Source organism: Chiloscyllium plagiosum, chromosome 29 (genome assembly GCF_004010195.1).
Source record: "Chiloscyllium plagiosum isolate BGI_BamShark_2017 chromosome 29, ASM401019v2, whole genome shotgun sequence".
NCBI classification, from domain to species: domain Eukaryota; kingdom Metazoa; phylum Chordata; class Chondrichthyes; order Orectolobiformes; family Hemiscylliidae; genus Chiloscyllium; species Chiloscyllium plagiosum.
In genome coordinates this window covers 33,653,716-33,666,101 of record NC_057738.1, presented here as the reverse complement: position 1 = coordinate 33,666,101, position 12,386 = coordinate 33,653,716, and the positions used below count along the sequence as shown (strand labels likewise).

Genomic DNA, 12,386 nt, shown 5'->3' with positions numbered 1-12,386 from the left:
CCTGCAATCTTCTTCCTGACCTCTCCGCCCCCACCCCAGTCTGACTTATCACCCTCACCTTGACCTCTTTCCACCTATCGCACTTCCAACGCCCCTCCCCCAAGTCCCTCCTCCCTACCTTTTATCTTAGCCTGCTGGACACACTTTCCTCATTCCCGAGGAAGGGCTTATGCCCGAAACGTCGATTCTCCTGTTCCCTGGATGCTGCCTGACTTGCCGCGTTGCTCCAGCAACACATTTTCAGCTCTGATCTCCAGCATCTGCAGACCTCACTTTCTTCTCTAAAGCTATCATGCCAGGCAGCAATTACACAGCTACAAGTGATACATGCCTATTTCTGACAGACAGCACAATGCATAATGAAGCTATATTGTTGAGTTGTGATAACTGTATCAACGAAAAGATCAAGTTATAGAGTACATACACCAAGGCATCATGTCACTGTGTAGATTGACTGTATCCATATAAATCTATTTCCACGTTGATTGGAAATGTTCCTATTCTTTGAAAGGAAAAATGGAAGGTATGTTGCATCATAGCTTAGATTCTAGACCAGATGGGCACATGACATTAGACATGTGATGCGGCAATATATTTATAAAAACAACAAAGTTGTCACTTTCAGTGACTCTTACTCAGTACAGAGTCAGTGTAAGCATTCAGATATGCAATATAACAGCAATAGTCAGTAAGCACAGAAACTAGACCTTGTGCAAGCCAGGAGATAATCATAACAGGGTAAATGGTTAGTGTTGCTAATAAATTTGAAGACATCCATCCCATACAATCCATTCAATGTCGTATGCGATGCATGAGCTAATACATAGGGAAGCACTCAAACCACTGTTGTGACACAGGGATAGCAAGGCCAAAGCAAACTAAACGCTGGTTTCACAACAGTGAAGTTACAATATTTGACAATTCTCAAAATTGGCCAACTGTTCCTAACTAGAGACTTTTAGAATAATACATATCGGACATCAAGTTTACAGCTGAACCAGAAATGAAGTTTGTTATTAACGCAATAATTTTAGCAGAGCAAAAATAGATAAAGGTGAACTATTTAAGGTTGATGATTTAACAATCGAACGTTCGGAATTAAGGGCTAAACTGAAAAGAAAATGAGAGTTGTAATTTGTTAACCATTTCAATGATGAATTCCAGCTCTTTATGGAATCTTTGGAATGGAATTGTATCTTGCTCAAATTCTTAAGTCACCAGTCAATGCAAATAAATTCCAGCAGGTTCCATTAAATATCCACTTATTTCTTATAAATCAGAGTTCTTTTCTCAAAGCATTCAATAACGAACTGGTTACAAAACTAGAGAGAAAAAAAACTCAAAACACATCTCCCCAGTCAGCAACTTCCAAGCATACAACCTTCTGCCCAAAAACAAACCTCGCCATAATCAGTTCAATCAATGGTTTCTCTTTCAATACGCTGATCAGATGGCCTGTAACAAGCCTCCTCTTCATTGACCATGCAACATCCATAGATAGACCATTTCAACCATCTGCCAGTTCTTCAGCATAACACACCCTGGAACTAAAATGTCTGCAGTACTCTTAAAAATAATTAACCTGCAATTATCGTGCAAGGCCAGTTTTCATATGCAAACAACGTGTTTGTTCTTTTCTAAAAGCAAAATGTTCCTGTGAAAATTCAAAATTTGATACTCAGCTCTCAATTCCAAACCAAAAACCAGAAAGTGATAGCCTCAACACTACCATACTGGCAGTGGTATGACCTCTAAGAAACAATGTCCTATCTTTCTTTGTTAGTTAATGCAAAGACAGTATTGCTAGCGAATCTGCTCTTTATTGCCTCAAGCAACTTGCTCATATCAGGAACACAAGAACTAGACAAATGCGTCCCATTTTGGTTGTACTGATGTTGTACATGCCTTTCCATATCAAATCTGCCCCTGATCTGTAATGGTTTTTACTCCAAAATAGACCTATGACGACACTGAAATCCGAAGTGCTAATTTCCTCAGTGTCATCACATCAATATTCCAATTCAGCATCCTTGGTATTCATAATTATTTTCAATGCAATCTATGCAACGTCAAAAGCAAAATGTGCCATATACCATAATTCGATGTTATAAACTGATCCAATTTGTTACTCTAATTCTATACCCACTAATATTCTCTTCTTTAGTGTCCTGTAAAAGGCTTTTAAAAAAGGTCCTCACTATTGTCACTGTATTTTCCCCATATTATCAACTCAATGAACATTTAGATTAGGCAAACACAATCTTTTTCCAAAATCCTAGTCTGCCTTTTTAACCATCTCTCAAGCAGTAGATTTTGGTAAAGTATACCCATATATTTTCCAGGACTAATTTGAAATAACTGGACAATAGTTACAATGTTTCATTTTGTGTAAGTGTTTTGAAGATCATTCACTTTCCAGTTCTCCAGTACACACTCACTTTCAACACTGAAATACGATTTCTAGAAACTATTTCTGCACCTATGACCTACGTGTTCTTGGATACGTCCTGACAAGAAATAACACTTTTGCCTTCTTCACTGCTTGCAAGAAGCATGATAACTCATTGAATAAATTGTGCCTCTAAACTGCTCAAGCTGCTGAGACTAAACATCGTGCCATTTCCCTCTCAGTCGAAGCAAAACGCTCAGAGACATAGTATAGTTTTACCTCCTTCATCTTTATTCCAGGCCCTGGAGGGAGAGAGAACGGTTGCCATGTGCACAGAGACATGAGCTCTCAGTCTTCTCTGGAATAGCAGTTTCTTAATTATACAGTCATTTTACAGGGAGGACCAACCAGATAAGGCAACATACATATAGATTGAGTGACAATTACAATCAGTGAGTGGCAATGGAGAAGATTAAGCCATCTGCTGTTCTTGACCTTAACTGACATCTTTTTCACCTGTTAAACTAGCCTGATATACTGAATGCTTGCAACATTATTAAATAGCTCTACATAAATGAATGCCTTTCCACCTTGTTAATCCATTACCCTTGCCTCTAGCACTCCATTGTTAACTGCAAGTTCTTATCTGATTTGTCATGCTCAGCTGAACCGCTTGTTTCACAAAACTCAAAAAAACTTACCTCTTTCCCTACCTGCTTATACCCGATACACATTTTCAAAACAGAATCTCAAAATTACTTTGTAACTTGTCAAAGATATATTTTATAAAATGAACTTTACAAGGAGCAGTTGGATAGCTTTGGCTTGTACTTACTGGGAGTTCAGAAGATAAGGAGATTTGATTGAGATATATAAAATGCTAAAAGGTGACTGAAAAGATGGACTGACAGACTAGAACAAGAGGTCATAGATATAGAGTGAGAGGAGGTAGGTTCAAAAGTTGAGATGATGAGAAACTCTTTCTGAGGATTGTGAATCTGTGGAACTTACTTTCCCAGAGTGCAATGGAGGCATTAGCAATCAACCCATTCAAAAGTAATAAATAAATGTTTATGATGAAAAGCAAGATTAAGGGCTATAGGGAACAGGCAAGAAAGTGGAGTTAAGACCAGAATAAGATCAGCCATGCTGATGTTAAGTAGTGACACAAGCTAAAAAGGGCTGATTTGCTCACTTCTGCTGCTAATGCTTAATATTCCAAATGATCCAATGATGAGATTCCATAAAAAAATAAATTCAGTGCCAGGGGAGGCATTGCTCAGCAACAATCAAGACTTATCGCACTATTAAAAATTAAGTTTATTAAAAACATACATAAAGGAACTAGTCAGATCACATCTGATATACCGTGCACAGTTTTGGTCAAGGTACACTGGCAGGGAAGGTGTCCAAAGGAGATTTACTAGCTTGATTCCAGGTACTGAAGGAAGGATTTTCTCATGAAAATTGGTTGGACATGTATTCATTGAAGTTTATAATAATCATTTGAGAATAATTTAAAATTTATAATTTAAGTATACAAGATTCTTAGGATGATAAAAAGGGCAGATATGAAAAGGTTGATTCCCCTTGTGGGAAAGTCAAAGACTAGAGGGCATAATCTCAGAGTTAAGGACTGCTCATTTAAAAGAGAGGAGGAGGAATTTCTTCTGAGGGTTGAGTGTCTGTGAGACTCTATGGAGGCCGCATTGTTAAGCATATTCAAGACAGAGATCAACATTGTTAAAATCAGTAAGGAAATCAAGGGTTATGGAGTTAAAGCATCAAAGTGGGGTTCAGGATTCCTGAGGAAGGGCTTGTGCCCGAAGCGTCGATTCTCCTGTTCCTTGGATGCTGCCTGACCTGCTGCGCTTTTCCAGCAACACATTTTCAGCTCTGATCTCCAGCATCTGCAGCCCTCACTTTCTCTCTTCAGGATTATCCAAATCAACCACGACCTAACTGAATAGTGGCCAGATCCATTGGGATGAATAGCCTACTTCTGCTTTTGCATCTTGTGATCGACCTATGAAACATCAGACAGTCATCATTGGAATTGCTTTAGATTCAAGCCATGCAGAGTCATAATGCAAATTAAAATCGAAAAAAATTAACATCAGATCAGATAAAAAAAAAAAAGGGCTGCATTCCAGACAGTTTTTAAAAAAAAGTCCAGTGTAGCAAAGGTTGCCTTTGGAATAAACGCCCAATTCCTATTCCCCTCAGATATACAGATGTTCTCAAAATGATTACAAAAAAAACTTGGAACATTGTGTTGAGCACTACGAAGAACTCGGCAACAGCAAATTCAGCACCCAACTAAAATCTGAGCATTCTAATAAGGTGTACAAAGGCTAAGAAAGTCACACCAAGAACAGCAAAACAGTTTTATCAGATAGCATTTCAAGTTATGATTCGGAGATGCCGGTGTTGGACTGGGGTGTACAAAGTTAAAAATCACAACACCAGGTTATAATCCAACAGGTTTAATTGGAAGCACACTAGCTTTCGGAGCGACGCTCCTTCATCAGGTGATTGACAATCACCTGATGAAGGAGCGTCGCTCCGAAAACTAGTGTGCTTCCAATTAAACCTGTTGGACTATAACCTGGTGTTGTGTGATTTTTAACCTCATTTCAAGTATTAAGCTTGGTGACTAAGCTTTTGTAAGGCAGCTCTTCAGAATCTCCCAGGTGATCCAGGATGATGAGAGTAGACCTCAAATTGAAAAGCAGCATTGTGCTGCGAAAACAGGTTATCTCGACTGGAATGGCAACTATGGAGATATATTTGCACTTAACTTAGGGAATACCTTTGCTAGTTCTTCCAATATCTGAAAGATCATGTTTTTTGACAAATACTGTTCATTCAGTTTGAAGCATTGTACTACAGATCTGAACTTTCTCGCAAGCAAATTGAAAAAAAAATGAACAAAACACGTTCTAATCAGGCCTTTGAACATACATGTTGTTAAGGTTTGTGGAAGTTCTAGTAAAGTTGGGATAAATTGGTAGAACAAAAAATTGTACATGCAAGTATTCATTTAGCTGGTCTAATTATAGCTCAATAATAAAAAGGATCAAAGCTGAGCTCCACGCCAGCATTTTACTGTTGATCTGGGCAAAACATTTCAAGAATAGTCCCAGATAATATGCTCTGCCCCTCTGAATTTCATCTACAAAAACGTTTCTGCCCCCTCAATCTACTGTCTCTAATTAGCTGCTTTCATCTACACAATTCAATCTGCTTAACTTCAAAACTAAAATGCACAACTCACTATAATTTTCATACAAGTCACTGATTGGCATTGTTAAAAGTTAAGATGGATTGTAGATCCCAGAGAAATAACCTAACTTCCCAATGTGGCACCAGTTATTAATTAGTTTAGCCAGCTGTTACCTAGACGTTTGGAATGAGCTGCCACAGGAAGTGGTGGAGGCTGGTACAATTACAACATTTAAGAGGCATTTGGATGAGTATATGAATAGGATAGGTTTGGAGAGATGTGGGCCAGGTGCTGGCAGGTGGGACTAGATTTGGTCAGCTTGGATGGGTTGGGCCGAAGGGTCTGTTTCCATGCTGTACGTCTCTATGACTCTAAGTTCCTTTCTACTGCTGTATTTTGTCCTCCTCATCAGTTAAGAGAATAAATATGAAGCATTCATTTCACAAGTCTGTAGTCATTTCTTATTATTCATTGAGGTATCATCTGCTTGGCTTCAATGGGTCCACAGTCCTCCTTATCACAATTTTTCTTATTGTACTTTGTTTTTTCACACTTCCTTTTTTCACTGCTTAGTCATACAGTCAGAGCTGTACAGCAGAGAAACAAACCCTTCGGTCCAACCCATCCATGTCGACGACATATCCCAACCCAATCTAGTCCCATCTGCCAGCACCCAACCCATATCCTTCAAAACCCTTCCTATTCATATACCCATCCAAATGCCTTTTAAAATGTTGCAACTGTACCAGTCTCCACCACTTCCTCTGGCAGCTCATTCCATACATGTACCACCCTCTGCGTGAAAAAGTTGCCCTGTAGGTCTCTTTTATATCTTTCCCCTCTCACCCTAAACCTATGCCCTCTAGTTCTGGACTCCCCAACCCCAGGGAAAAGACTTTGTCTATTTACCCTATCCATGCCCCTCATAATTTTGTAAACCTTTAAGGTCACACCTCAGCCTCCGAAGCCAACATCCTGGTACATCTTTTCTGAACCCTTTCAAGTTTCACAACATCTTTCCAATAGGAAGGAGACCAGAATTGCACACAATATTCCAAACGTGGCTGAAACAATGTCCTATACAGCTGCAACATGACCTCCCAACTCCTGTACTCAATACTCTGACCAATAAAGGAAAGCATACCAAACGCCTTCTTCACTATCCTATCTACCTGCGACTCTACTTTCAAGAAGCTATGAACCTGCACTCCAAGATCTCTTTGTTCAGCACACTCCCCAGGATCTTACCATTAAGTGTCTAAGTCCTGCTAAGATTTGCTTTCTCAGTAGAGGCCCAGCAATCACTTCCCTAGCTTCCGATAGAGTTCTAGGGTACATCTGGTCAGGTCCTGGGGATCTATCCACCTTATGTGTTTCAAGACATCCAGCACTTCCTCCTCTAATGTGGACATTTGTCAAGATGTCACCTCTATTTCCTTACATTTTATACCTTCCTTGTTCTTTTCCACCATAAACGCTAATGCAAAACACTCATTTGGTATCTCCCCCATCTCGTGTGTTTCCACACAAAGGCCGCCTTGCTGGTCTTTGATGGGCCCTATTCTCTCCCTACTTACCCTTTTGTCCTAAAATGTATTTGTAAAAACCCTTTGGATTCTCCTTGATTCTATTTGCCAAAGCTATCTCATGTCCCCTTTTTGCCCTCCTGATTTCCCTCAAGTATACTCCTACTTCATTTATACTCGAAGGATTCACTCAATCTCTCCTGTCTATACCTGACATCTGCTTCCTTCTTTTTCTTAATCAAACCCTTCATTTCTTTGGTCATCCAGTATTCCCTACACCTACCAGCCTTTCCTTTGACCCTGACAGGAATATACTGTCTCTAGACTACTTCTTTCCACAAAAGATCTGAATAGATTTCAATGTACAGAGAACTGCAATAGCTCAGCCAAAATGATGCAATAAAAAGGCAATATAGCAAAATAAAAGGGAGCAAAGATAACTAGACAATACTAATCAACTGTGAATCAATCAGAAATAAGGGCATTTATATCAAAGACAGCCAGATTTATTAAATCATAAAAGAAAATTATGATTGTATCAGACACAATTAAACTGATTTGAATGGAAAGAAGATGGTGAACAAGCAGAAACACCAGTAGCTTTGGAAAAAGATGTTGTGCAAGGCCACCAGCAGAGCGAGGATTGAATTTCAGTAGACCAAATATCATTTGAGAAATTGTGGGCTCAGGTTAATAGTTCCAAATCTTTATTTGTGCACATGTTAAAAGAACTTAAGCTCCATCAGAAAGGTAATAAGTAGAAAGATTTGTAACCAAAAACGAGAAACATATCTAAATGAGATGCTTTCATACGCAATTTTTTTATACTGTAATTAAGGTGCTGAAAAGTCAATTACACAAATAACACACTGATGTAACGGAAACAGAAGTTATAAAACAAGCCAAAAAGAATTCTGAACAAGTCAGTCAATCAAATCAATCAGGGCTGGATGGTATGCACCCCAAATTGCGAGAAGAAACAGTTTGTTATCTTAAGTTTGCCTAAACAATCCTGAGTGCAATCAATAAAAGGATACAAGTCAGAAAAGGTACAATAAAATAAGAACGTCTCGTCAGCAGCAATTGAATATGGTTTACAGTTGTGGTGTGTGAAGCATAAATGGTCACTAGCTTTGAAAATCTGAGTTCTGAGGAAAGATAGGAGAAACCTGAGTTGTTCAATGAGAATAAAAAAGAAATCTAACAAATGACTAGTGTTATACAAAACAAAGAATGTATGTAATGTTCTAAATTTAAAGTGCAAGGGCAGAACAATGAGGAAATAAAACTTAACAGCTGATAACAGACGTCTTCACATAGTGAAGGAATAAAAATCCAGATAGTTTGGTGGAAAAGAAAACCCAGAAACATTTAAAAATAGTTGAGATTATGCATGGAGCAGAATTCTGGATCTTGCTGGGCACAAGATCCATTTCTATATTAAGTCTAAATGCACACAGCCCTTCCTCATCACAACAACTCTTGATGCCAGTGTCTAATTCAACAGACTGCTTCAGGTTATTAGTGGAGCAGAAATTCCCTCCAAATTAAACAGTGGGAAGTTGAAACCAGAGTCTTCTGACCCCCTGCTCCAAACTATACACACTATCCTCTAACTGTATCCCTTTCTCTAACAATATCTTGAAGTTGAACCAGTCATATGCATTCAAAACGCACATCAGACCTGGAGTTGAGCTTCCAACCACTTCCTTCTTCTACTTCTGTACTATTGCCCAAGTGCTCCCCTACCTCAGGTCATCTGTTAATGGAGCTCATTCATGTCGGATCCAGAGATAATCAACATTAATACCAAAGGATACTTGGGCCAGTCTACGTTCTACCACCCACTAACTTAATGCTCGCTTTCTTGTAAGGAGATACACAAAAAAAGCCCAAATCAGAGAAAAATATGGAACTCTAGAGAGTGTTATTTTTGTCAAGGTTAAACCCAAGAGAAAAATTATTGTATACAGACTGTCCCAAAATATTGATGGTGGCGGAAGTCATGCTGCACGCATAAGATGCTGGTACTAAGGTGTGGATTGGTTGTGGCTGGCTAAAGTTTCTTTTCAAGGGGGACTGAAACAGTATTTGAAATAGTTTTTAGGAATCCTCCACAAGTTGCGGTGGCCTTCTAACAAGGGTTCAACTCTGAAAATAAAATGGGCAAAACGGCCATTGCTTCTTAAGAAATCCAGACTCCAATTAACCAAAACTGACTGTTCAGACATTCTTGAACTCTGAGTGACCCCAACTGAAAACTTTGCAAGAAAGGCCCACTACCAATACTGGGCAAAAACTAAACATAACAATAGAACATGCTGTAACCTAAAGTTTACAGTATAGACAGATTGCTGGCTTACATATATTATGAAGTGTGACAACGCTGCTCCTTTAACAAGGTTATATGGTCCTTAGCTTTCTTTCAGAGAGGTTGTAAAAGCAGCGATTCTAAAAAGTCTGGGTTCAACTACTTGAGAATGCTTTGAAGTTTAAAGAGCACTTACACAATGAAAGGGTAGTGGCAAATTCTCCCAGCTTTTCTCTGGCTTGGTTTGATTTTTTAGCAGTCTGGCTGTTCGCTGAAAGCCTCAGTTTTGAGGCTGCTGGTCCTCCACAGCTACATGGAAAGTGTTCCATGCTGAATCTCTGCCATCGCTCTTCTGCAAGACCCTGTGTTTGATTTTAGCTTTTGTGCCAAGTGGTGTTTAAAGGGATTGTTGCGAGTATTTGGATCAGCATCATTAAGTGGGGATAATCTACTGGGTTTTTGGATAGGTTAAAATATGATTCTGTACTCTTCTGTTTGCATTTCATTCAGTAATGTTGCAAATAAATTCTGCTTGGTTAAAACTAAGTGGTTTGGCTAGCTGCATCACTCCTGGAATATCCACTGTACACCTGCGTAGAACACCTAACAAAGTTAGGGTTCCGGCAACTTTCTCGACATATTTTGACAGGGTCTGGCCCAATCCATAACAGAAGGAATGCCAAGGCAGTGCGCGCACACACACACACACACACACAGTTCAGATCGGACTAGAATATTGTTGCAAGTTCCAAACACAAATTTTATGAAGGATTAACTGCGTGACAATTTATCAGAATGAGGGACTTCAGATATATGTGCAGACTAGAGAAACTTGGTTTATTCTCCTTAAAGCAGGAAATGTGAAGGGGATTTTCATAAGGTGTTCTCTATCTCGAAGGGCAGAGTAAAGGGTCAGCAATGAACAGGTACACATTTAAAAAAGGTGATTTGCAAACTAAACAAAAAATGACTAAAAATATAACTGCAGCATGTTACAGAGATCTGGTATGTATTATCCAAAAGCATGTTGAAAGCAGTGTCAAGAAATGTAAATTAGATAAATATTTGGAAAAGAAAGATTCATTGGGCTACAGGAGAACAAAGAAGTGATGTAATTGGATAGCTCTTTTTAAAAAAAAAAGGAACAAGCACTACAGCTTCCTTCACTGCATGATCATTTCTGTGAATGGCCTTCCTCATCCATGACATTATGCACTGCATTTGAAACAAAACAGCTTCGTTTCAGCAACTTTAAAAAGAATCATTCACTGGATGAGGGCATAACTGGGGAGGCCAGCAATTATTACCCCAACCCTAACTGCCCAGAGGGCAGTTAAGAATCAACCACTGCCGTGGAGTCTGGAGTCATATGTAGCCCAGACCTGGTAAAGGTGGCAGTTTTTTTCTCTGAAGGACATTAGTGAGCCAGATGGGCTTTTCCAACAATTGACAACAGACATACTAGATGATATATACTAGCAATAAAAAAAACCTATTGAATTCAAATTTCAATATCTGCCATGGTGAGATTCAATCCCATGTCTCCAGAATACTACCTTGGGCTCCAGAATAAACAGAAGGAAAGGACAGATAGTGGAGATCACAGTCAAAAAAAGTGGGGCACTGGAAAACTACAGTAGGTCAGGCAGCATCAGAGGAGCAGGACAGTCGACGTCTCAGGCATCAGCCTTTCAATAGGAATGTGGGTGGGGGGGGGGGGGAAATGGTGAAGGTAGCTTGGAATGTTATAGGTAACTGCAGGTGGGGGTGATGGTGATAGGTTGGAGTGGAGGGTGAAACAGATAGGTGGGGAGGAAAATGGACAGGTGAGACGGTTCAAGTGGGGACCACATGGAGAGCAATGGACACAGTAGATGAGGTGTTTGGATGTGCAGGTAAATCTCTGCCAGATGTGGAAGACTCCTTTGAGGCCTTGGGTGAAGCTGAGGGGAAAGGTGTGGGTGCAGGTTTTACACCCCTTGTGGTGGCAAGGGAAAGGTGCCACGAGTGGAGGGTGGGTTGGTGGCAGGAAGTGAGGACTGCAGATGCTGGAGATCAGAACTGAAAAATGTGTTGCTGGAAAAGCGCAGCAGGTCAGGCAGCATCCAAGGAGCAGGAGAATCGACGTTTCGGGCATGAGCCCTTCTTCAGGAATAAGGAAGGTGTGCCAAGCAGGCTAAGACAAAAGGTAGGGAGGAGGGACTTGGGGAGGGGCGTTAGGAATGCGATAGGTGGAAGGAGGTTAAGGTGAGGGTGATATGCCGGAGAGGGGGTGGGGGCGGAGAGGTCGGGAAGAAGATTGCAGGTCAAGAAGGCGGTGCTGAGTCTGAGAATTGGGACTGAGATAAGGTGGGGGGAGGGGAATTGAGGAAGCTGGAGAAATCTGCATTCATCCCTTGTGGTTGGAGGGTTCCTGCATGTCCTTGGCGGAGTGGGAGAGGGAGTTAAAGTGTTCAGCCAAAGATGCCGGATGTGTGGAACAGTCCATCTTCCGCAGCCACACTGGCACCACCCTCCACCTTTTCCTCCGCTACATTTTTTGACTGTATCAGCGCTACCTTGTGCTCCCACGAGGAGGTTGAACAGTTCATCCATTTTACTAACACCTTCCACCCCATCCTCAAATTTACCTGGACCATCTCAGACTCCTCCCTCCACTTCCTAGACCCTCTCCATTTCTATCTCGGGCGACCGACTCAACACAGTCATTTACTACAAACTGACCGACTCCTGCAGCTACCTAAACTACACCTCCTCCCACCCTGCCCCCTGTAAAAACGCCATCCCATATTCCCAATTCCTTCGCCTCCACCGCATCTGCTCCCAGGAGGACCAATTCCAATACCGAACAATCCAGATGGCCTCCTTCTTCAAAGACCGCAATTTCCCCTCAGACGTGGTTGATGATGCTCTCCACCGCATCTCCTCCACTTC

The 12,386-nt window shown here is 40.6% G+C and overlaps 1 protein-coding gene across 4 annotated transcripts in view; it reads right to left on the bottom strand.

The window, feature by feature from the left end:
- cdyl (chromodomain protein, Y-like) overlaps nucleotides 1–12,386 on the bottom strand; it is a 169,158-nt gene that overhangs the window by 58,509 nt on the left and 98,263 nt on the right. The window contains exon 1 of one of the 4 annotated variants that reach the window (XM_043719485.1): nucleotides 2,669–2,704. The exons of the other annotated variants lie outside the window; for them this stretch is intronic. Coding sequence (XP_043575420.1) covers nucleotides 2,669–2,677 — 9 coding nt within the window. The 5' untranslated portion in view covers nucleotides 2,678–2,704. Of the gene's footprint in view, nucleotides 1–2,668; nucleotides 2,705–12,386 lie in introns of those variants that run through there. 4 annotated transcript variants of the gene reach the window in all.